This window comes from Amphichorda felina (genome assembly GCF_050947745.1).
Source record: "Amphichorda felina strain 45539 chromosome Unknown scaffold_3, whole genome shotgun sequence".
NCBI lineage: Eukaryota > Fungi > Ascomycota > Sordariomycetes > Hypocreales > Bionectriaceae > Amphichorda > Amphichorda felina.
The window spans coordinates 2286885-2312355 of record NW_028145047.1 but is presented as its reverse complement, the minus strand read 5'-3'; the positions used below and the strand labels follow the sequence as shown (position 1 = coordinate 2312355).

General features: G+C 45.0%; 6 protein-coding genes across 6 annotated transcripts; 4 read left to right on the top strand and 2 right to left on the bottom strand.

Moving 5' to 3' along the window:
• Positions 1 to 5955: 5955 nt before the first annotated feature.
• MEF1 (elongation factor G) lies at positions 5956 to 8206 on the top strand (the record flags this gene model as incomplete). The annotated part of the gene is made up of 3 exons (XM_083192878.1): positions 5956 to 6009; positions 6071 to 8097; positions 8152 to 8206. 3 exons carry the CDS (start codon positions 5956 to 5958, stop codon positions 8204 to 8206), a joined length of 2136 nt encoding a protein of 711 aa, XP_083051935.1.
• A 526-nt stretch (positions 8207 to 8732) lies between these two features.
• LYS12 (homoisocitrate dehydrogenase) lies at positions 8733 to 9873 on the bottom strand (the record flags this gene model as incomplete). Its single annotated transcript, XM_083192877.1, has 2 exons — positions 8733 to 9778; positions 9849 to 9873. The coding sequence occupies 2 exons, from the start codon at positions 9871 to 9873 to the stop codon at positions 8733 to 8735; spliced, it is 1071 nt and encodes a 356-aa protein (XP_083051934.1).
• A 2203-nt stretch (positions 9874 to 12076) lies between these two features.
• On the top strand, positions 12077 to 14154 carry ACO1O0_003422 (uncharacterized protein; the record flags this gene model as incomplete). The annotated part of the gene is made up of 2 exons (XM_083192876.1): positions 12077 to 12196; positions 12337 to 14154. 2 exons carry the CDS (start codon positions 12077 to 12079, stop codon positions 14152 to 14154), a joined length of 1938 nt encoding a protein of 645 aa, XP_083051933.1.
• Positions 14155 to 14613: 459 nt separating this feature from the next.
• Positions 14614 to 17707, bottom strand: BNA4 (kynurenine 3-monooxygenase; the record flags this gene model as incomplete). The annotated part of the gene is made up of 5 exons (XM_083192875.1): positions 14614 to 15221; positions 16061 to 16679; positions 16757 to 17179; positions 17239 to 17456; positions 17596 to 17707. The coding sequence occupies 5 exons, from the start codon at positions 17705 to 17707 to the stop codon at positions 14614 to 14616; spliced, it is 1980 nt and encodes a 659-aa protein (XP_083051932.1).
• Positions 17708 to 18296: 589 nt separating this feature from the next.
• fma1 (methionine aminopeptidase MAP1) lies at positions 18297 to 19970 on the top strand (the record flags this gene model as incomplete). The annotated part of the gene is made up of 5 exons (XM_083192874.1): positions 18297 to 18352; positions 18454 to 18652; positions 18932 to 19174; positions 19240 to 19786; positions 19855 to 19970. 5 exons carry the CDS (start codon positions 18297 to 18299, stop codon positions 19968 to 19970), a joined length of 1161 nt encoding a protein of 386 aa, XP_083051931.1.
• Positions 19971 to 21180: 1210 nt separating this feature from the next.
• On the top strand, positions 21181 to 21817 carry ERV14 (cornichon family protein; the record flags this gene model as incomplete). Its single annotated transcript, XM_083192873.1, has 4 exons — positions 21181 to 21281; positions 21398 to 21553; positions 21610 to 21676; positions 21725 to 21817. The coding sequence occupies 4 exons, from the start codon at positions 21181 to 21183 to the stop codon at positions 21815 to 21817; spliced, it is 417 nt and encodes a 138-aa protein (XP_083051930.1).
• Between the last annotated feature and the right edge of the window lie 3654 nt (positions 21818 to 25471).

Sequence of the window (25471 nt, the reverse complement as noted above, 5' to 3'; positions counted from 1 at the left end):
TTCTTATAACCCTAATCTTTAATATTATAGTTTAAATCTACTAATATAAAAGATATTATAGATCTATAAATATTTATTAGGGAATATAAGGTAATATACTTATAAGCTAATATAATCTAAGATTTAAAATAATCTAATAAATTAGGGTATTAGTTTCTTTTATTTAGCCTTAAACTATAGGTATTTTATAGCTAACCTTATAAGATCCTTTCTCTTAAGGGTCTTTTCCTAGTAATATAGGTTATACCTTTTTATTTATTATTCTATTATAGCTTATTAGTTTTTTCTAAGGCGTTAATAGAGTTATCTTAGCTTCTCGATTTATACCTTTATATTTAAGACCCCCCCTTTAAAGATATTATCCTTAATACTAAGATAAAACTCTAGGTAATAACCTATTAATACCTTATTTAATAAGAACCTTATAATTAAACTTTTTACGTTATTATATATAAATTAGGCTAATTATAAAAGCCTAACTTAAGCGATTAGGTTATCTATATAAAAGTATCTAAGATAATATTTTAGTATTTAATTTATCTATTTTATCTACTTATCTATTTATAGGTAGAATATAATAAATAATCTTTATTTAATTTTAGAATAGAAATAAAATAATAATTAAAAATTACTTATAAAGATTATACCTTTATCGCTTATAATACCCTAGGGAGCCTTAAAGGTAAATTCTACCTTATTATAAAATAACTTTATTAGTTAAAGTATTATAATTATAATTAAAATAATAAAAAATATTAAGTATTTTATAAATCTATCTATAATTATAAAGATAATATTAGCTTTTTACTCTTAACCTTAATCTATTATAAGTAATCTTATAATAAAATCTATTATAAGTTCTTATATTAAAGCTATAGGGATTAGTAATAAATTAAGCTTATTATAGGGATAATATTATCTTATAATAACTCTTTAATATATAATATAAATCTTTATATATTCTTTTATATCTTTATCTATATAATTCTAATAAAACTTCTATTATAATAAGTCTAAGGTCTTATCGATATTAAAATACCTTATAAGCGGATTATTATAATATAAATAAAAGAGCTTTTATTATATTATAGCTTATTTAGGTATAAGGATCCTTTTATCCTTTTATATTAACCCTTTAAGGTTAATAGATTACCCTCCTTTCGTAGATATTATATCTTTTTTTTGCTTTTATATTTTTAAATCTTAATCTTAATTCTCCCTTAAAAGTTATAATAAAGGCTAGGCGATATTATTATTATATATAACTTCTTATATTATTACCTTATTTATAATATAATAAAGTACCTATTATTTATAACTAATAATTCTAATAGCTCGGCTAACCTAATAAATAAGGATATTATAGCTTATTATATAGACTTAGGAGTTATTCTCTTATAAAGGTATCTTATTATATCTAAGCCGATTAATAATATAGATATTTTAGATCTATAAAGATATCTTATTATATTATACCCTTTTAGGGCTTTATTTTATCCTTTTTTATATTATAAGAAGGAGGTTTTAAATTAAGGGTTTTATCCCTTTAAATTTAAGCTATCTTAATAATATATTAATAAGGTTTATCTTTTTTACTTAGTATTTAATTATAAAGTTATAAGGGGTTAGGAAGATATATTATTATACTTATCTATTATTTAGCTTTATCTACTTTATAAAGGTCTAAAGGTTTTAGTAATCTAAAAAGACTTTAATTAGGTTTTTTACCCCTTTAATATAATACCTTTAATATTTAAAGGATTTTATAATTATTATTATCTTTTAATTAAGGGTTTTATAATTAAGTTTAACTCCTTAGAATACCCTTAATTAGAATATAATTAGGTACTAATACCTTTAAGCGTTAGGCTAAGATAATATTCTTATTATAATAAAGTTAAACGCGTTAATTTTAATTCTTATTAATCTTATAAGGTTATAATAGCTTAGTAAAGGCGCCTTAGTAAAAGCCTTTATAAGTTTCTAAAACGCCTCCTTAATATCTCCTTATAATACTATTAACCTTAGCTTTTTATTATTTTTATTCCCTTTAAGTAAGGATATTAAAGGCTATATAAAGCCTAAGTATCCTTTAATAAATTATTAGTAAAAGTTATAGAATCCTAGGAAGACCTAAATCTTATAATAGCTTATAGGCTCTTTTTACTCTACGATAGTTTTAACCTATAATAGGTTTATTAATATATTTTCTTATAAGATAATAAACCTAAGGAATTTTACCTCCGATTAATAGAATATATATTTAGATAGCTTAATATAAAGGTTTATATCTTATAGCTAATCTAATACCTAATAAAGGTATTTAATATAATTTTCCTAATCCTTTAAGAAAATAAGGATATTATTAAGATATATTATATAGATAATATTAAGGAGCCCTTAGAGCGCCTAATAGATATAACTTTAGAAAGTTATAGGGGTATTTATAAGCCTAAATAATATAATAAGATACTTAAAGTAGCTATAATAGGTATAAAATACTATTTTTTACTTATCTCCCTCCTTAATCTAGATTTAGTAATATATATCTTTAATATCGATCTTTAAAAAATATTAGGTACCTTTTACCTAATCTATAATCTTTATTATAAGTAAAAGAAGGTATCGGTTTTTATATATTACCTTATTAAGCCCCTAATAATTAATATAAAATCAGAGGGTATTATCCTTCTTTAGGATAAAGAAGATTAATACCTTAGCTAGATTTTTCGATAATTAGATAATACCTTTCTTAAGGTTATTATTAATATATTAATATAACTCCTTTAATTCCCTTAAGGATAATAGGTATATAAGCCTATAAAAAGGTATTTCTCTTTTAAAGATATTAATAGTATAATCTATAGCCTTATATTATAGTAAGATTATAGATACCTTAATAATAAAGATATTATATCTTTCTTTTAATTTTACTAATAATATATATTTAGTTAATTCTAGTTCTTTTATCTTATCTATAAATAAGATAAATTCTAGGTTTAATATAATAATAAAGATATATACTTTATTCTTTAATTTCTTCTAAAAATCTTATTCTTTATAGATCTAAGTATCCTTTTAATTATATTAAAACTATTATTATCCCTTAATAAAGTTAAGGTAAATCTAATAATCCTATAATATATTATAAGATAATAAGATAAAGCTTTACCTAAGAATCGGTTTTTTATTAATACTAATATATAGCTATATAAACTCCTTAATAATACCCTTTAAGTCTATAACCTATAATAAGACCTTTTATATATTATAAGGCTATATTTTATAATATTAAAAATCTAATAGGCTTAAGGGTATAATTTTATTTTATTAAAGCTAAAGTTATTTTACTAATTACTTATTAATAATATTAACCTTAATATAATTATTAAGGTTAATTATAATTTTATAAGGCTATTATCCTTAAATCGATCTTTTAGTATAAAACTATAATATTACCCCTAGGATAAATATCTTAATTAATACTAAAGTATTTATTTTAACCGCTTAAAGTTTCTTTCTTTATTAGGGGGCTTAAAATCTATCTTTAGGGGTTTTAGGTAAATATTCTAAAGGTAATTATAGCTTTTATAATTAAAATAATAAAGGATTTTATTATTTTTACCTTTTAGGTTTTTCGCCTTAATATTAATTATTATATTAAAATATAAAGATAATATAAAAATCCTCGATAATATAAGATTATCTCTTTTATATATCGGTATTATATTAATCTTACCTTACTTAAGATAATATTATAACCTTAGCTATTAGTTATCCCCTTAGCGGTGTTTTTTCCCTTATAGTAATTCTTAAAACTACTCTATAAATATAATAACCTCCTCCTTTATCAAGGGAATCGCCTTAATATAGAGGTTAATATACTCTTAAAGGGAGAATTAAAGCTTAATATAATAATATAATACCTATTATTTCTCCTTTTTTTCTAAGAAATACTTTTCTAATAAGTTAAAATATAGGTAGAAATCCCTTAGGGATTAGCTATCTCTTTAATAAACGTTCTTTAATTACCTTATAAAGATTAGCTTTTTTAGGGTTAAATCTTTAAAGAAGGTTAAAGATTATTCCTTAAACTTAGCTTAATTATTATAAAGGCTTTATTAGTTTTCTTTTATAGGTTACCTATTAAAGTAATAATCCTAACGTAAATATATATTAGCGTTAACCTAATTAAAGCCGAGTAGAATCCTTTTTAAATCTTATCGATACTTATAAATATTACCCTTAAATAACCGATATAGGTTATTAAATTAATTATTTCTTTATTAGAGGGTTACTTTAAGTTTAAAGGTAATAAAGTTATAGATTTTTATTTCCCCTCCTCCGCTATTATTAGATACTTTATAGAAGTATCGCTACCGCTTTAAGGGTACCTTAGCTTTATCGAAGGTAAGCGCTTATAGGAATACCTCTTCCTCCTCCCTAAGCCTTTTTAGCTCCTATAGCTAAAGGATCTAGGCCTATATAGCTACCTGCTTTTTTAGGAGGGTATAATTAAGGCTTAGATTAGCCTTAATTATTAGATTAGGGGATATCGAGCCCCCTATTAGTATTAAGGGTAACCCTTAGCTATCGCGCCTAAGAGTTAGGATTATCTTAGGTAAAGGGTCTCCCCTTATACTAGGAAGTAATAGTTAGCTATAACTACGTATACTAACTATCGTAGCTTAGGTAACTATAGTAGGAAGCTTTAGAATTATAATAAGTAACGTAGAATAAGGTTAGATAGCTAGGCGAGATAATAGTAGTAATAGGTCTATTATATTATAAGACTAAAGCTTACTAAGTAAGCTTTTTTAAGGCTATACCCTCGCCTTATAGGCAAGGTATATAGTTACCTCGTATATAACTAGACTTAGGGCTTAGGTCCGCCGCCTATAACTCGGATAACCCTTAGCTATTATAAAGTATAATAATCCTATGATCCCTTTATAGTTTATTAGATTATAGTAAGCCTATAATCCCCTTATAGTTTATTAGATTATAGTAAGCCTATAATCCTATTACTAGATTAGATAATCCTTTTACTTTATCTCTTAATCCTATAACCTATAGCCTTTTATATAGCCTAGCGTATTAATTCGTAATATCTTAGTATTAGAATTTAATTATTATATTATTAAATAAGCTATATAAGGCTATATACTTATCTTTTAGATAAGATATATAAATAATAGATATATAATTAAGTCTAAAGTATTATAATCTAAAGCTTATATATTTATAGTATTTATCTATAATATTTTAGTTATATTAAGATTATATATTTAATATTATAATAATATTTATAATATTAATATATAAAAGTATATAAATTTAATAATTAAAGATATTTAAATTAGGAAATAAAAGTATATAAATTAGTATATTAAAAACGAAAACTAATATTTATAATCCTTATAGATAGTGCTACTAGTAGTATGATAGCGGTAGTACTAGTACTAATATATCGTACTATGAACGAGGTCCGTAGAAGGAGTGGGGTTAAAATGGAACGTTCGGTTTAATGCCTTACTTCCAGGTTATTCGCGGGGCACGTGAAGTCGCGGAGCTTCGCGCCAGGGGCCGTCTGGGCCAAAAAAAAAAAGTTTCACTCGGCGCGCTTGACGTTGTGCCAGCATCGCCCAACGTCTAATACCAACGTCCAAAATGAGGAGCCTGGGGGCTATCAGATGGCTTCATTGCCGTCTGATTTTGTACTCTGGCAAGCCTAATTGGGCAATTGGGGATATCAAGCTTACGGCTTGGTCTTCAACAACCCAGAGTCGACGATCCTTTTGCAACACGTCCCGGCGACCAGCAAGTGTTGCACAAGAGGCGTATTGAAACCCCACCCCCTCAATGAGCGCCCTCGTCTGTTTCTGACTTTTTTGTAGTCTCAAAAAGGCTCAAGAAGATGCAGCTAGTTTGACACCGGAGTACGTTGCGGCCAACATGGCCCCGGAGGAGAAACTGAGGCTGTCGAGAGTTCGGAACATTGGTATTGCGGTATGATTAGTAGCTAGAGCTTAGTGTTGGTTGAAATTTACTGACAGAAAGATTTCGACAGGCGCACATCGACAGTGGCAAGACGACAGTGACCGAGCGAGTACTCTTCTATACCGGGCGCATCAAGGCGATTCACGAGGTGCGCGGCAAGGATGCCGTAGGTGCCAAGATGGATTCCATGGACCTGGAAAGAGAGAAGGGAATCACCATTCAGTCTGCAGCAACTTTCTGCGACTGGAAAAAGGTGGAAAACGACAAAGAGGAGACATACCACATCAATCTCATCGATACGCCCGGGCACATTGACTTCACGATCGAGGTGGAGCGAGCTCTCCGAGTCCTAGACGGTGCTGTTATGATTCTCTGCGCCGTCAGCGGTGTTCAGTCTCAAACCATCACCGTTGACCGACAGATGAAACGCTACGACGTTCCCCGCATCTCCTTTATCAACAAAATGGATCGCATGGGCGCCAACCCTTGGAAAGCCGTCGACCAGATTAACACGAAACTCAAGATGCCTGCGGCAGCTGTCCAAATTCCGATCGGAGCAGAGGACGAGTTCGAAGGACTGATTGACTTGATTGAAATGAAGGCCATGTACTTCGAAGGTCCCCGTGGTATCAAGGTCAGGATCTCGGATCAGATACCGGTCCACCTCCAAGGAGAAGCGCAGGAGCGACGACAAATTCTCATCGAGAAGCTCGCCGATGTTGATGATGAGATCGCCGAGCTTTTCCTCGAAGAGAAGGAGCCGAGTAATGAACAGATCAAGGCTGCTATTCGCAGGGCCACCATTGCGCGAGCATTTTCGCCAGTGTTCATGGGCTCTGCTCTTGCCAATAAGGGTGTCCAGCCCATGCTCGATGCTGTCTGTGAATATCTGCCAAATCCGGGTGACACCGAGAACATGGCCTTGGACAAGTCTCAGGGCGAGAAACTAGTTAAGCTTGTGCCGTATAACTCGCTTCCATTCGTTGGTCTAGCATTCAAGTTGGAAGAGAACAACTACGGCCAGCTCACCTACATCCGGGTCTACCAGGGAACTCTTGCCAAGGGCACTTATCTCTTCAATTCGCGGACCGACAAAAAGGTTCGCATCCCCCGTATTGTGCGTATGCACTCTAGTGAGATGGAGGACGTGTCTGAAATCGGGGCTGGCGAGATTTGTGCCGTTTTCGGAGTCGATTGCGCTTCAGGCGATACCTTTACCGACGGCGGCTTGCCATATACCATGTCGTCGATGTTTGTCCCCGAGGCTGTCATGTCTCTTTCCATCAGGCCGAAGCGGAGTGCCGATGCGGACAGTTTCAGCAAGGCTATGAACCGCTTCCAGCGCGAGGATCCGACCTTCCGCGTTCATGTTGATCCCGAGAGCGAAGAGACGATTATCTCGGGCATGGGAGAGCTGCACCTTGAGGTCTATATTGAACGGTTGAGGAGAGAGTACAAGACAGAATGCGTGACTGGCCAGCCTCGCGTCGCCTACAGGGAAACGATCTCGCAGCGAGCTGATTTTGATTACCTTCTGAGGAGACAAACAGGCGGACCTGGCGACTTTGCACGTGTGGCGGGCTGGATTGAACCAAATGATAATCCTGAAACAAATCACTACGAGAGTCAGGTCGTGGGAGGTAATATCCCCGACAAATTCCTCTCTGCTTGTGCTAAGGGCTTCGACGTGGCTTGCGAAAAAGGCCCGCTTCTGGGACATCGCGTGATTGGGGCCAAGATGGTTATCAACGACGGTGCTACGCATGTGACGGATTCATCCGACTATGCCTTCAATCTGGCCACCCAGATGGCTTTTCGCAAGTCTTTCCCGGATGCTGGCGGACAGGTCCTGGAACCGTTAATGAAGACTGTCATCACTGCCCCGAACGAATTTCAGGGGAACATCCTCATGCTCATGAACAAGAGGAACGCCACCATCCACGACACTGATATCGGCTCTGAGGACTTCACTCTGACTTGCGACTGCAGCCTTAACGCAATGTTCGGTTTCAGCTCTCAGCTTCGCGCAGCAACGCAAGGAAAGGGAGAGTTCACCATGGAATTTAGCCACTATGCGGCAGCGCCTCCTCATTTGCAGTAAGTAATTACTTTGAACGACATAGTGAGCTAGTCAACTAACTATCGCTAAAGGAAGGAGTTGATTGCAAAATACGAGGCCGAGCTGGATGCTAAGCGAACGAAATAATTTGCTTTAGACCCTGAAGTCTAGCTCACAATTCGCGAGTTAATATCGTCTTGGGAGGCCCCTGAGAGACATTTGTAACATAGTACTAGTAGAGGACAAGGTGCTATTTTGTATTATATTGTGAGGTGGGCTACTGTTCTCCCTCACTGTGAATTGAGATGTATAGCTGGACACTGGGACTGTTGTTAAATACTGCAGCATGGAAGATAGTAAATAGCCCAATTGTATATCAGACGAGATCGTCGATCGAAAAGTTTCTCATTCCACGCACTATAATCCCATGTTCTTCATGACTTGAAAAAGAAAAGGCTCACGGTCAGGACGATGGATAGGTAGTGCCACTACTACAAACGTAGCCCACCCGGGCCATCATAGCCAGGTCGTAGCAACGGAGTGCTTGGCCTTGGGGTTGGCGATCGAAGTGATGGCCAACCTCTGCCTAATGGACCAAGGGGGGGATTGGGAGTTAGCGGTCCTGCAAGAAATAACTTGCAATTATGCTCTTGAATTTGGTGTGATAAATAAATTACAGCCTTCGGAGTATATCATTGACGACTTCTTCGGTGGTAGCAGTACCGCCCAAGTCTGGGCTGAGCAATTTGCCCTCTTCCAGGTTTGCATCAACCGCAGCGTAGATTTTGGCAGCAGCAGCAGGCTCGTCGAGGAACTCTAGCATCAGAGCAGCGCTCCTTAGGGTGGCGATAGGGTTGGAAATGCCCTTGCCCATAATGTCGGGTGCGCTGCCGTGGCAGGGCTCACCAATGGCAAATCCCTCGCCGACATTGGCGCTAGGAACAAGACCCAAGCTACCAACCAGAGCAGCGGCACCGTCAGAGAGGATATCACCGTAGAGGTTGGGTGCCACAATAACGTCGTAGTCCTCGGGTTGGCGGAAAAGCTTGTAGACCATGGAGTCAACAATTTGCTCCTCGACAGCAACACTGCTATACTTTGACTCAGCGAGAGCTCGCTTTGAAGCGGCACGGAATAGTCCGTCAGTTTGGGAGAGGACGTTGGACTTGTGCGTGATCGTGACGAGTGGCGACTTGTGGATGCTGGATGCGCCTGAGTCACGGATCCTCTGTCGACGCAGAGCAATGTCACCAGCCATGGAGGCAATACGAAATGAGGCACGATCCGAAATGCGCTTGATGGCCTCGGCCACCTTGCCGTCCGGACCCTCATACGTTTTCTCCTGTTTGACATAGAGATCCTCGGTATTTTCGCGAACAATGACCATGTCAATGGGTTTCGCGGCGGTCATAACGGTCTTGACGGGGCGTACGTTGGCGTATAGGTCAAGCTTCTTGCGCAAGGCCACAATGGGGGAGGAGTAACCCTTGACAGCCTGGGTGGGCGAGCTCACGGCACCGAAGAGAGCTCCATCACACTCGGACTTGAGAACGTCCACGGTACGGTCGGGGAGCGCAGCGCCGGTCTGTTCAAATGTCTCGAAGCCAGCCTTGAGGTCGACAAAGTCGAATTTGAGGTTGAGGTACGCGGGAAGTGCCTCAAGGACTCGACGGCCAGCAGGGATGACCTCCTTGCCAATCCCGTCGCCAGGAATCAAGCCTATGTTACGCGACAAGTTAGGGAATTGAACCCGTGTGGACGTTTGAGAGGGTCTAATAATAAGACATACCGATTCTCAAGGTACGAATCGACATAATGGCAACTCAAAGGGCATTCAATATTTTCCGACGGTGTTGTTGAGTGGTCCGAAAATCGGAAGGTTGAGGTGACGAGAACAGGAAGAAAAAAGTTGATGGTGTGGTAATACTCGGTAGTCGGTACGGAGTACGTACCAGGTACTTAATTCTAGCCACGAGCTCGGTCGGGTGATCGGCGTACGAGTAATCGGCACCCACCGGGACGGCACCTGCCACCCGTTGACTTAGTTGCCGGTGATTCATGGCCACCTCCCTGGACCCTGGGGTACGTTCAATTCCACAATCAAGTGGTTTTTTGGAAACAATACTCTATGCTGTATGATAGGTACGGTTATGGATTTGTTTTTTTTTTAGTGGGCTTATTGTAGCGTGAGGAATGTGATTTACCAGTTCTTTGATCATAGGTAGGCTGCCTCGAGTGCAGCTTGAATAGTCTTCTTAGATAGGTCAGCACTCTACTCCATCTGCTAAACACTCTGTGCTTATGGTAGTAGTAGATGGAATCCTAGGTACTGTTAGTGCCTATTCATGGTAAAAAGCAAGCATCTAATCACGTCACCACCTGATGCTGATGGTGAGTACGAGTGCTGGGTCACTTAAAGGACCTCGTCTAGTACGGATAGGGTACCTAGGTATCCGTAGATACTTGTACTCGTAGTGCACGATGAGGCACTGTATTATTGTAGGACGGGGAAGATCCATGCCCAATGTACAAGCCGCAATTGCCTTACACTCGAACAGGACCCACTTACCAGTTCTCTCAGTAGGTGAGGAACTTTAGTACCTATCTAGGTATTTTGCGACTGAACTACATGTGGCGATAGTAAGATTACTACGTAGTACTACCTATTATGTAGTTGGTATTGTTTCATTTCCTGGTACTGATAGTGGTGTATTATATAGATAGGATAGCTGCTGTGCGGCATAAATGCCAGGTAACTCCTAACGTAACGAGTACTAGTATAAGTACCTAGGTACTAAGGCACCTCGGATGTAATTATGCGAAACCCCCCGCAAATGCACTCTTGTCCTGTTGTGACGCCTTAGTTGCCTCTTGAAACAACTTCCTCAGAGCCTTGTGAGAGTATCGGAGCTCAAGAGCCCATTGGAGAGCGTCTGGAAGCTGAAACATCGTACGGGTATGCATATGTCCTTCATGCACTTAAAATCATGCGGGACGTCCATGCGACGTCCTAATAATACTACCTAGTACTTCTGTGGGAGTATAATACTTCCCTACTAGTACTTACTTGCCTACTCTGTAGTACATACGGGCCCCAGACAAGATGTGATCGTGGGTCAGCGATCCCGATTCTTGCAGCCACTGTTCAGGCAACACGAACTGTCGACAAAATTAATACTACGTAGGTACGAAGGGATACATCAAGAGTCCTGCACGCTTGATAAGTACCTCACTAACAGATACACGCCGGGTATAACTACTACTTATATAAGGTAGGTAGCTGTTGAGGCACGAAGTACCTAAGGGACTACTAGGTATGTACCTAGTACTACTAGTTGAGGCAATGGGTATGAGGTTCGGGCATCCTTAATCATGTCTGAATTCCTAAACGTCCACGACGACGGCTGCCAGTACTACTGCCAAGGCATGTAGGAAGTAACATTGTCGTACCGTCTTCTCTACTCGTTATATTCTTGTTTTCAAATGAGCTGGCTCAGGCGGGGAAGCTATGATTTGAGCAATATCCGTACTTAGTACGAAGTTTGGACTCTGCAGGGCCGAGTTCAGAATACTGGGTGATATTAATGCACCCTTTTATTTTGTCATATTTCGAAACCCCTGAGTCCCTTGTCATGAATTGGTCTTGGCCAAACCCCCAATTGCCCCGTGCGCACCTCCGCGTCCCCTTCTGCTGCAGATCCCCGTCCGTCAGCCACATCATCAAACGCCTTTCGCCTTCGCTCGTAGCACTTCCCCTTTGCACCGAACTTGGTTTATTCCAGCTCGACAACAGACTGGCGCCGTTGCAACGGAGCTGCACTTCCCCGGCTGGGCCATCTTGCTCCGAGTTTGCTCTGGCTGAGGTACTCTACGTTTGAGCTCCCGCCCCCCTATCCGCTAGGAAGCTTCGCTGGTGCCTGCCCAACGAACCTGTCCTGCTCTAGCACCTCGCTCGACTCAATCCAAACCCGAACGGAAGGCACCTCTTGACTACACTAAGAGGGAAAGATTGTCAACATGAGCCAGGTAAAAAACCTGCGCGCCATGTTTGAGAACAAAGGAGACGACCCAAGTCCCCCGGACAGAGGCCGATCTCCTGGTGCTCCCTGGCCAGGTACGTTCGCTGGCACCGGTGTGGTATCTTCTCAACTCCCGCATTATCGCACTCTAAGTTCTTCAAATCCCCAGGGAGGTTTTAGAGCATGTCTCTTCCGCACCTGGGCCGGTGCTCTCGCTTCCCTGCGCCTTAAGACCTTGCCTACCTGCTTTCTTAATAGAAGTTTGTCCGAGTGCTGACGATCCGGGAAGGACCCACTAGTTCCGATTCTCCGAGGCCGCTCTCCAAGGTGCGGACTAGCTTCGTGACCATTGAAAAGGACGGGAGAATGGGTTTGCGAAGAGACCCCAGTCATGAGTCTAGCCCCTCCAGAAGATGCCCGAGCACAGACGTCGACCCCGAAAACCTTGCTTTGGAAGATGCTGGAAGGACCCCCCGCAAGCTTTTCGCGAAAAGTTCTCTAGCTGAGTCTCCTCACGCTGCCATCGAGCCGAATACATCGACCCTACCTGCCGAGACTAAGAGAGCCGTATCCAACAAGCCGAGCCTGAATCCGGACAAACAAATTGATGAGGAGAAGCCCGCACCTAGTTTGACACCGGTAGAACCTACCGCAACAGATTCAATCAACGACTCCAAATCGGCGCCCTTGGCTCCTACTACGGGTGGCAAGACAAAGATGGACAGTAATAGGGATGTAAGGGGTATGCTAGCTAAGAAGAGTTCAAGCTCGCGACAGTTGGCAGCCTCAGCAAAAATAGCTGCCAAAGGGCCCCCGAAGTCTGGCCCAGCTTCAAAAATTTCATCAGGAACGACCAAGCGTCTGGACCCTGGCTCGAATACCAAGGCCCAAGAAAAACCCACGGCGAGGAGAGAAGCGGGAACCACGGCTACTGCTAGTATACCCTTGTCGAAACCGCCCAGCTCAACCGGTGGTAGGAAGCCGGTACCCGTCAAACCATCCCGGGAGCACGACACCGGTTTTGTCAAACCCAAGCCCAAATCTCCCACCAAACCTGTGCGCCTGCCAGCATCCTTAATGGCTCCGACTGCATCCTCGGTGTCCAAGGGAGCAGGGGGTAGGCCAACGCTGTCTAGGCAATCTGGTAGTCTCCAACCGCCCAACCATACTGTCCGCGCCCCTAGCAGGGCAGATGTGACAGCAGCAGATAATCCAACTACTAAGACGGTCAAACGTCAAGCGTCTTCTATCAACCGACCACGGCCAAGTCTGGGCCCACCACCCAAGAAATTTGCGCAGGATCACCCCGTTCCAAAGAAGGATACACAGGTTGATGAGAGCTTCCTTGCGCGCATGATGCGCCCAACTCAAGCTTCTTCATCCAAGACAAATGAAAAGGCACCCACAACACCTCCGAGGAGATCTGCCGTGCGTCCGTCAACTTCGAATACTGACTACAGCTCGCGAAGAGCTAGCAGTGTTAAGAGACGACCCAAGCCTCTAAGTCCCACTGGGAACAAGTTGGTGTTGTCGGGTGCTGGTGATACTATGCCGGACTCGGCAGAGATGGCCTCAACAATAACTGTGATGGATTCTGATGAAATATCCATCCAGTCGCCGCAACACGGAGGGCTTCAGTCAGATCAACAACAGAGGAACGGTGCCGCACCGGAAGTGACTGCTCAAGTTGAGACTGCTGAAGAGGCATTGGATCTAGCTGAAGAAACGGATCTCGCTCGAACCGGAGCGGAGTCGATGGATACTAAGACCGTTGTAAAGGAGGCACCCGAAATCCAAACGGTGATTCTTCCCAAAGAGGAACCTGGCCATATTGATGAGCCTCAGCAGGACGCAATGGCCAAGGACCCATATGAGCCACAGTCACCGAAACCGCTCCCTCAAGCAGATGAGGCTGCTGAGGAGGGGCATTTGATCGACGGGGCCGCTGCGTCGGAAGAGCCTATCGCTGAGGCGCAGAGGTGTAACAGTGCTGTGGACATTCAGGCAGGCCAGGAAGATTCCAGCTCAATGAGAGGTATCTCTGCGGCGGAAGTGAACGATGGCGGCAAAACCTGAGGCTGAGTTCTCATCCTTCTACTGCCTGAGCTGGATACCACCAGTACTCGAAATATTGGTCTTATGGTATCACATTACCATTAACTTTTTTTTTTTTTTTTTTTTTTTTTTTGGAGGGGCTGCCGAATTCACTCTTCATGCAAATAAGCTCCGGGAAACAAGTTAGATAGCTAGGGGGAGCACAACTGTTACTAAGATACCTAATAGAGCGACGGCGCATTGGTCAAATTCAAGTACCTTCTAGTATTCAGCCAAGATAGTCTTCCACGTGTCGAGGAGACCGGGACAAGAACCTCGCTATAAAGCGGGCTATCGCCAGTATTTACAGAGACCTCTCTCCCAAGACCATCTTGACTAGATAATGTTACAAATTTATAGACATCATACATGTAGCCCCAAGTAGGCATGCCATCACTGCCTGGCTTGATGCTCGACTCTCTCGACTCTCTGCTCCCGGCTTTACGATGCTCGGCAGAGTAGCAACCCTCCTAGCTTGCGAGACAGGGCCTCCCGGGACTCAACAACGCCTTGGGACGTCGCCACAAACATACACTCTCCCAGATTCAGGCCCGGAACCACGCCTCCTTTTAGCTTTGCCGGAAACCCTCTGGTCAGTTTGCCAAGCTGCTCCGTATTTACAGTCATGAGACGTGACGGCTTGCTAATCATTCTAGCATTGGAGAGTACTGGTTTGCCGTCCCAGTACTTAAGGCCCAGCCATAACCTCATCTTAGCCACGTTGAGTGTCGTGACTTTCTCGGGTGGTTGGGTGACCATTTGCTCCAAGGTCGGAGGTTCGGGACCGGCCCTGTAGACGTGCGACAGGAGGCCGGCTCGATGAAGAGCGAGGGAGAGGTGCAGATTGAACTTGTTGTTCGGTATGGAGGTGATGGCGAGGCGGGCTTTGGAGACGTTTTGCAGGTGCGAGCACATGTTGGCGAGGTTCTGTACGGACGGCATGCTGGGCGATCGTGTGCCCCGGTCCGGGCCGGCCAGCGGGTAATTGCGAGATTCGCCGGCAGGTGTAGCCCGGATTAGACTATGCGCAAAGCACTCCTGCTCGTGATCTAGAATGCGAATGGGTGAGCAAAGCCGATGTGAGGTGAGGAGGCAGAGCATACCTCGTTGCCAAGTACGAGCCTCCTAATTTGATGCCGGTCTGTCGCGGAATGTTCGGATGCTTCGACGCTAGTGTGTCGCTATAACATATCCCTCTCTTGTCCTGGAGTAGAGAAAGCTTGATGAACTAACGTTTGTCGTTGTTGGGGTCCCAGTTCGTTTAGCAGGTCTTGTTTCCTCGTCGAAGTCAGGAACCAAAATTTCCCAAGACGCGATCCGTGACCAACGAGCTCCACTATTAAGCCCCAAACGCCAATCAGTCATGCAAGCTCTCGCTGATAGCAATAGGTACACATGTAGTATTAATACTACGGAGTACTATTTACCTGTACAACCCGAAACACTCATCGCACCTTTTAATATACTATCAATCTTCAGTCAAATTCCTTGAGCTCCGGGACCAATGTGCTCTACAGCATGAAGAAGCTTGTAATCTTTTGCCAATTCGCTGCGATCACCATTCATATGTGAGACTTATTGGGTCTATATAATCGCGCCAGTGGATGGGAATACATTTTTTTTTCGCTTGCTACTCATGCCCCCAGTGTTGATATGATGCCTCGTATGGCCTGAAGCCCTGCCTCTTGTATATCGTTGCAAACTGACAGCCCCTATAAGCACACTCAGTTTGGGGGGTTTCACCTCCTGCAACGTAGTCCAGCGACGCCCAGGATGGTTGACCAAACCTGTCGCCGATACTTGTATCCTAAGGTCATAAGTGTAGCAACAACGGGGCTTGCAAGCAAGGCCACGAAGCTGTGGAGTAAGACCTGGCCTTGGTGCTCACTCTTACGCACCACGCTGAGGTATCCTTCATTGCTAAAGCTGACTCTCGCATACTTCGTCTGCCAACCAAGGCCGGGGAAGTTTACACTCATGAATTCTTCTAGAAATTTTCGTAGCCTGTAACGAACGGACAGGACCGAAGACCGCATCTCCACATAGTTCTGGAGTGCGAGGTCATTAATTGCGTGTGCATCGGGAGCGCGGACTGCTGAGTACTCAGCAAGAGCATTGATTCTTTGCAGTACTGGGATGGAGGCATCTCCGGCGTCGTCGATAGGGTTGTTTGCTTCATCCATGCTGGCATGCTTGTCGAGGATTGAGAAAAGGATGCGGACATCCTCCATTCCCGCATTCATCCCTTGGCCATAAAACGGGACCATGGCGTGCGCCGCATCGCCAATTATCACCCCCGAACCGCCATAGTGGTACGGGCGGCACTTGATGCTGATCAACGGAAGATGAGGGTTTGACTCGAAGGAAGAGAGGAGTTCCTGGGCAGAAATGAGCTGGGTCACTCCCGGAAAATGATGGTCGAAGAAATCCGGGAGAGACCGTGGGGTATTTTCGAGATGCGCAAACTCCTTACTAGGGAGGAATAGAGTACAGGTGAACGACCCGTCCTAGAGGCGGTAATGAGCATAAATCCCGGCGGGAAGCAGAAGCGACCAGTAGCTTGCCTCACACGGAGAGCACTCACCTCGCTAGGAATTGCGATGAACATGAATTCTTTTCCGGGCCAGATGTGTAAATGATGAGGTGATATGCGAAACTTGCCCATGGGGTCGGCCCCTTGCTCGATCTTTTGCGGGGGTATGTGGAATTCACACCACAAGGTGTCGATATATTCCTGCTGGTAGTCCATACGGGAGAATTTCATCATGTGGTATCTGACGGCGGAGTGAGCGCCGTCGGCCCCAATCATAAGGTCGAAATCTATCTCAATTTCCCGAGGGCGCTCTTTGGTTGCTGAAGTTGTGTCGCGCACTTCAAACCACGCTTTGCGCAAGCGGAAATCGGCCCCTGTCAGCTTGTGGTTGAACATCAACTTGACGTTGGGTAATGCATCCAGGATATCCAGAAGACGCTTGTTCAGACCGGCCCGGTCGATGGCGAATATTGTCTGGCGAGCGTCCCTTAGCAAGCGGGCTCCTATCCAACCTCGGGGGGGATTGCTCTCACCCGTCCCTTGGCATCATAATCCTGGGCATGTTCATAAATTCGCCCCGTGGGGTCTTTGCCATGGATCATGCGTCCTCTCATGGGTATGGTGGCCTCCATCACATAGTCTAGCAGGCCGGGCTGCCTAGCATGGCGCATAGCATTCATACCACGCTCCGATACGGCGAGGTTGATTGACCTTGTAAAGTTGAGCGGGATCGTGCCCGGGTTACGCAGGTCTTTGATTGCATGTCAGCGTGGTCTTGGAGTTAATGGTGTGTATGTGACCTAAGTGCCTGTGGTTTGCGCAATCCGGTACCTAGAGGTAGTAGGTGATGCGCGATTGAAAAAGCAGCCTTGAATGGGATGCTGACTGACCTGGGCGCAACTCGTAGAGTTCGACTTGATAATTTCTCTGGGCAGCGTACAGCGCAGCCAAAGAGCCAACCGGTCCCGCGCCGACAATGACTATCTTCTGCAACGGCGCCATGGCGATCTCGTGGGAAGATGGGGAGAGATGCGAAAGCAATAAATGACGGACAAGAAGAGGCTACTAACTAGTATTTAGATCGGCTCAGGGCATGGCCTGGGCGGCGCATTATCGACGGGGATCCCGCGTTTTAATAAATAACCGCACAACCACAACCCTCAAACGGGCGCGCTTGGGAACAGAGTTCTGCCACCACGCCAACTCCGGGTCCGCCCGGCCGATGAGTCCATGACACCGGGGCCAGCGGCAGCTCAGGTCGTGCTACTCCGTAGTAGTATTGTTATTAGGCAGTACTTACCTGATCTACTCGTATAATCATGGAAACAGGCATATATCTGCGGGCATGAATGTAGTTAGTGGGAGGAGGCTTGGTGGTGCAATTCGAAATCCTGTCGGGGTCTCTCGTCGGCTCCATGGCACCCACCAGTATTACCCGTACTATCGGCCATAATTCCAAATGCTACCTATCTTCATGCTTACGGGTGGAAATAATCACATAAGCAGGGAGCACTAGTAGGAGGTAGATCAGTCACCAACTCACCAAGTGAATTGATGAAAGGGTCCGAGGCCTTCTTAGAGCTGCCCCACCATGGGTGGTGGGTCGAAATATGATCGCACGAAGGGCGCGCCGCGCACAACGGCAAGGTACGAATACGACCACCCTCCAAGACTCGGGCACAAGCCGTTCGTCGCAGCCGCAACAGCCCACTATCCCGTGAACATTCCCTTCTCAACTTGTCCATTAGTTACACCAAGGACCCAAACCTCTTCCCACGCGAGACAAACTCGAGCGCCAACACCATGACCTCCGAACCGCCGGCGAAGAAAAAATGCTTGGGGGTGGATTGCGAGAACGATGCTGGGTCTTTGCAGTGCCCGACGTGTCTCAAGCTCGGCATCAAGGACAGCTTTTTCTGCTCGCAGGATTGCTTCAAGAAAAATTGGGTATGAATTCTGTGGTCATCCCTCAGCCGAGCTCGGCCTTGTACCACTCTCTCCCCGGCTGGCGTCTCTACAGGTTCATCAAGGCCAGATCTGACCTGTTCTGACATCTTTTCGATAGAGCGCCCACAAGTCCATGCATAAGTCGCAAAGTAATATCCTTCTCCTTATCCCCTGCCCCGGGGAAAACCAATCTCACCAGTTCCAGCAACCGGATACTATAATCCCTTTCCCAACTTCCCATTCACCGGACCCCTGCGACCGGTCTACCCGCTGTCAGAGCATCGAACGCTGCCCAAGTCGATCCCCCACCCTGTATGGTGGGAAGACGGCAACCCCAAGTACAGTCGCTCGCTCGTGAACCGCAACAAGATCGAGATACTCGATGCCAAGGGCCAGGAAGCGATGCGCAAGAGCTGCAAGCTTGCCCGTGAAATTCTGGATATCGCCGCCGCAGCTGCAAAGCCTGGCGTCACGACTGATTACATCGACAAGATTGTCCATGAGGCTTGCATAGCCAGAAATGTATGTTCCACGAAACATAACATTGGCCGGAGCTTTCTCATTCCGCTGCTGACCCATTTTCATAGTCTTACCCTTCTCCTCTCAACTACAACCACTTCCCCAAGTCCTGCTGCACGTCTGTGAACGAGGTCATCTGCCACGGTATTCCTGACCAGCGGGTGCTGCTTGACGGTGATATCCTTAACATTGATATTTCGATCTACCATGAGGGCTACCATGCTGATCTCAACGAGACATATTACATCGGCGACAAAGCGAAGGCAGATCCGGATAATGTGCGAGTTGTTGAGGCGGCACGCGAGTGCCTCGAGGAGGCTATCAAGGCTGTCAAACCAGGCGTGCTGATACGGGAGTTTGGCAACATCATCGAGAAGCACGCCAAGCAGAAGAACTGCAGCGTCATTCGTACTTACTGTGGTCACGGCATCAACAAACTGTTCCACTGCCCTCCTAACGTGCCGCATTATGCCAAGAATAAGGCCGTCGGCGAATGCAAGCCCGGTATGACGTTCACCATTGAACCGATGGTTGCCCTGGGAAAATACAGAGATGTCACCTGGCCAGACAACTGGACCAGCACCACCATTGATGGCAAGAGAACCGCCCAGTTTGGTAAGACCGCCATCACCCTGGCAAGGGGCAGGAAGTCCTACAGAGACCACTCACTAACAGACTTTCAGAGCACACGTTGTTGGTCACGGAAGACGGCGTGGAAATTCTGACGGCAAGACGGGAGGATTCGCCTGGTGGGCCGATCCATATGCCTGCCACTGAAGAGGTGAGTGCCTCAGCTTGATACCCAAGCGACTGCGAGCTTAGCACCATAGCGCAAAGAAAACTGGGAATAAATCTTCAAATACAATGGCACATAAGCTCGAGCAAGATAGCGAATAAATCTGATACCTACTATTACGTATGTCGAAGATACTGGTGCTCTGGAGGAGGATCCCCGCCAATTTCGTCAACATCCCATCTGGCTTACATAGCCTGCCGATATAGGGCCCTAGGTAGTGAAATATGCCTAACTACGAATGCCCGTAGATGATTGATGATTCTCGTCTAAGACGAAAATTTTCCGCACGCCCGTTTGCGGAATCGAACTGGGCGTTTCAGAAGAGCTACGGGCGTTAACTGTTCGTAGGCTTCTACCACATGAGCCTGCGTAAAGCTGCTTCTGGTATGCCCCTAGCTCCTCTAGCATTGGGAGGGGAGTAGCGGCAAGAATTGTTAGGTCTATCTGGCCGAGCCACAGTCATTCTAAATTTGCCAGCATGGATTTGACGAAATGCTAGGGAGTTGCGAGCGCTGTCTTGATTTTTGTCGCCCCCCAGAATCAAGCCCAGCTGCAACAGCCAAAGCGGTCAGCAGAAAAACGAGGCACCAGCATCATCATCATAATACCTAATACATATATACTCATATATTCCTAATATATCATCTATACGTATAATATGTGGCTATTATACTTCGACATACTATAACTTAATCTATAATATACTTAGGTACGGATTAGGTATATTTACTATTTATTCCTCTTACGAGCACGGAGTACTACTAATAGTAGTTGCTGGGTGTCCCGCTTTTTTTTGCCAACCGCTTGAACGGCGTAGACGCTACGAGCTCCACACAAACACCACTGCGTTGGTCGGCATCCGCCACACCAATTCTTCCCTCCTCTTCCATCCCTCTCCCCACCCTTCCCATCCTCATCACACTCCGATTTTCGACATCAGAAACCTTCGAGCTTGCACCCGACAAGGCCACGCTTTCCTCCAAGTATAACCGGCTTATATTCCTCTGGGCTCTGCAGCTTCCGAGCTTCCCAGCAACCACAGGACCTTCAGAACGCAGCAACATCTCTCGAGTCGCATCAGCTCCTCCAGCAACCTGCATTGCGCCACATACGGAAAGCTTACGGCACAGCTTCACAACAGCTACCCGAGACCTATCACCAACACCCTTTCGCTACCAACCTTCTTTTCTCTAGCTTCTGGGCCGTCGCCATGATGTCTGGAGAAGCGTGGCTCTTCCTCTTGGCGGTGTTGATCAACGCCGTCAACCTTTTTCTTCAGGTTTTCTTCACCATCATGTACAGCGATCTTGAATGGTACGTCGACGCACAGGCCAGACCTCAGTGCGTGTGCTCTTTAGGATGCACAACCTACACCCCCGTCTCGCTCCATGAGTCTTGGAAAATGTTTGGAGGTTGACCGTGTGTTGCAGTGACTACATCAATCCCATCGACCTTTGCAACCGCCTCAACACCTACATCATCCCCGAAGCCGCCGTCCATGGATTCTTGACTTTCCTCTTCCTCATCAATGGCTACTGGATCCCACTCATCCTGAACCTCCCCCTCCTTGGATGGAACATCAAGAAGTACGCATGTCGTGTCCACGTGGACCAATACCCCTAGCTAACTTAACTTCAACAAGAATTGTGGACAATACACACCTCCTCGACGCTACCGAAATCTTCCGGAAGCTGAATGTCCACAAGAAGGTACGTGGCTCACCGTTAATTACACGGGATAATGCTAACCTTGACTAGGAATCCTTCTTCAAGCTAGGCTTCCACCTCATCATGTTCTTCTTCTACCTCTACAGCATGATTGTGGCCTTGATCCGGGACGAGTCCTCGTAATCGACAACGAAACGAACGAAGCAAGCCGCTTACACTGTTCCTGGTTAGCGCACGATATGACACGCGGCATTCGGAGGTTCGCAAATGTATAGGCTAGGGATAGGAAATATGGACGGACTGGCGAGACGTGTGGGGAGTACGAGAAACGCATGGCGAAACGGACCAAACAACCTTTATATTTCGGAAGAGTTGGAGCGTGTGGTGTCAACCACTAGCCACGGCCATCTCATGTGACACACTATTGATTGGCGTTGGGGCTTCATAGAGCGCTTGACTGCGAAGGGAAAGATTGCTTCCTTGTAAAGCCATGGCACTATTTAGCTGGAAACCATTTGGGTGTGATAATGGATTAATGATTACAGACTCACACTACTGCTGAGAGCCTACCAGCTTGAGTATTACTTTATTTTCATACCTACATGGTACCTTGGCTAGTACTAAGTACGGCAGGTACTTCCTACCTATTATACTACCTAGGTAGTTAGCATGTAAGGTACCTAGGTACCTAGCAGAAGGGCCCGATTTCTGGTGACTTTCTTGCAAGGGATGGTACCTTAGTATTAGCGCTGAGATTATCGTATGACTAAGCTTACATCGTGTCGGCTGCCTCTGATGCCTTATCGCAGGTTGTCAAGGGAGCACGGGATCGCGGTGATCCAGTGAAGCACAAAGAGATCACGGTGATCCGATGAAGCATAAGGGGGTCACTGGACGACGGCGCTCCCATGAGCCAGCGACAAACAAGTAAACAGACGCGAGTATATAAAACCCCCAACTTCCTCTAGAATAGCCTTCTTTCTCTCACTCCTTGGCTATCAATGATTTCAAGCCAATACCTCTCTTTGATACCAATTCCTAAAGCTCCCAAGCACCACAGCTGTGGCCGACAACCTATTGCTCAGACGATACCCCTGACCCACTACCAACATAAAACGACCAACTCCTCTTCGCCTATCTTACAGCAGAAGCCCAACCGGTATACTCCACGAGACATTGCTCAGCTCTAGCTACCTACCAGGTAAGAAGTCTGTAAGAGTAAAGCCATTCTCCTCTTACCTCCCTTTTCTTTTCTTTTTCCCTATAGAAAATGAGTTTGAAATCTCTATAAGCTTCTGCTCTTTAACTTCGAATCTCCATCCACGTTCGCTCATTCCTCCGAGTTTTGATCATAGTAACAGCAATGCCTACCATAACGCCTACTAAAGTACGGTATCTTTGCGACTGGCCCGACTGCGCCCAAGGCTTTTCGATGAAATCAAGTTTGAAGGCGCATAAGAGACGAAAGCATAGAAGTCTAGATGATCCTCTCATCCCGTGTCGCGAGGAAGGATGCAAAAAGACCATCCCAATAAAGTCCCAAGAGACCATTCACACCGAGGAGAAGCGCAAGAGGGGAAGAGTTGAATGCCCTAGAGCAGACAAATTTGGATGCAAGAAGACATTCGTTAACATCTATTCCGCACGACAACACCTCCAAGCTATACACGTCGGAAGAACTATCAGGTACCCATGTAAGTGGAAAGAGTGCAATCGGACCTTTATAGCAAAGTCTAGTGCAAATATGCACTATAGGGGGAAACATCAAGGGGCCAAATTCAAGTGCCGGGGCGCAAAAGATTATCATTGCGGCCGAGAGCTCACTCAGTCAAAGGTTTCCTGTCCGGTCGTGGGGCAGTTTAACTGCAAGGAAACGTTCGCTTTACCGAAGCATGCCAAGAGGCACGCACGACTGCACACTCTACCGTTCACCTGTCTACGCCCACATTGTACGGAGCGTTTTAAAACGTTCCAGAAAGCTTGGGACCACACTCTAAAGGAGAGGCATAAGTCTGAAAAGGTTTACACTTGCCCAGTCGAGAGCTGTGGCACAGGAATCATGGAACGGCGAGTCCACGAACGCGCTACCTGGTCCTATTGGCAGGGCCAGCACCACAAACCGGAAGCTCCAAGGCTAGCCCGCGGAGATATGGTTGAATCACAAGTACTCCCGTGGGGAGGTCCTGGGGAACAACCTCTATTCTTCCATGTTTTGAAGAAAATAGCTGCTGCTGCATTTCCTAGGAGTTTGGATCTCCCAAAACGACCTTCCGAACCTAGAAGATATCGAGAACAGATTCATAGGAAGCGATGATAGCAAAAAAGTCTATCTTCAGAACGTTTAGACTTGGGGTATATCCTGCACTTCCTTCTCTAAGCTAATTAAAGGATGAATCGCTGACTTTTGTATAAAAGGCACTCATAGGCACGATACCGTGTCACTCCGTAACTTGGGTCTCAAATACCTAGGTCCGGCCAGGAGCCCAAGTAGGAGAGCTCCGCCGGGGTCATTGCACCCGCAGCTTTTTGAGCCATGTCCTGATGCTGTGACCCTCGATTTTGAAACATCCCAGCTCCTTCTGGTCACGTCTACTAATGACCCCACCCGCAAAGTCCTGAGGCTCTCTAACCGCTGCGTGGGTCGTTACGCCAATCTCCTCCTGAGGGAGCTAGTACCTGGGTGTGGTAGTCGGCCTATGTCGGAAGACGAACCATGCGCTGCTGAGGCTGCAATAACTACGCTCTCATTGGATCAGACCGTTGTCTAGACTATCTTGAGTCTCTAGGCCGGGAATGCCTGAAGAAAAAGCAGTATCGTGACTACGGGGGCCTTCGGATGGCATGGAAGCATGCTGCGGCCAAGAAATGGGAGTATCCAGACGATTACAATGTCGTTCTAGATTTTGCCGAGGAGATACGAAGGGGAGAGCGACCCCCATCTGATCTTGTCACCGTAGACGCCGGGTTTTCAGCCTCGTCTCGCCAATTGTTCGAGTTTTCCATCATCGACCGCGTCAATGGTAAAGAATTGATCAACACTGTGCTGGACCATCCCCGGGGGTTGAACCACCGCAAGGACGACAAAAACTATGCATCTAATGAGTTATTAGGCTTTCGAGAAAGAATGAGCAGACACACAGCATCTAAAGTGTACTCAGATTCTCGCACTATTGACCGGATGAACGTACACCAAGTCGCACGGAAGCTCCGAGAAAGCGGCATATCACAAAATACAATTAATTTTCCTTGTGTAGCACACCGGAAAATGCGACTTGAGAATACTTAGGGAATTCCTCGCGACTGGAGGGTATACGAATATCCTGCCTGGCGATGATAAATACATTTCTCTACTTTGGTTGTACCGTCGTCAGAAAATAAATCCACCGCCTGGGTTTGACCACTTCCCTCTCAGCCTGGAAATTCTGTTCCCTGTCCTATTTCCCCACCACAAGGGCTTGACTTTGACTACTTGGGGGACACACAAGGTAGGGATGGCCGAATCTGAGCCCCCCCACGATGGTTGCCGAGGTTTACCACCGAGTTGGGATAGACTGCTATGCACAAGAACACAAACCAGGGACCCACAACAACAACAAGGCCGTTGTTGAGGGGGGCTCACAAGTGGGGCTCAGGGAGGCTCGCTGAGACAAGGGGCAGGGGATGAAGCTATCATTGATCAACACCAGAACAACCACAACGACAACATAAAGGTCTTGGGGGTTTGGTGGGTTGGGTTAGGTGTAATATCGCTCGTACAGATGATCGGTGCGTACGAAAAGTTGTCATAGGTCATAGTCGTAGCCAGAGGCTAGATTGACCCGAAGGTCGCGGCTCACG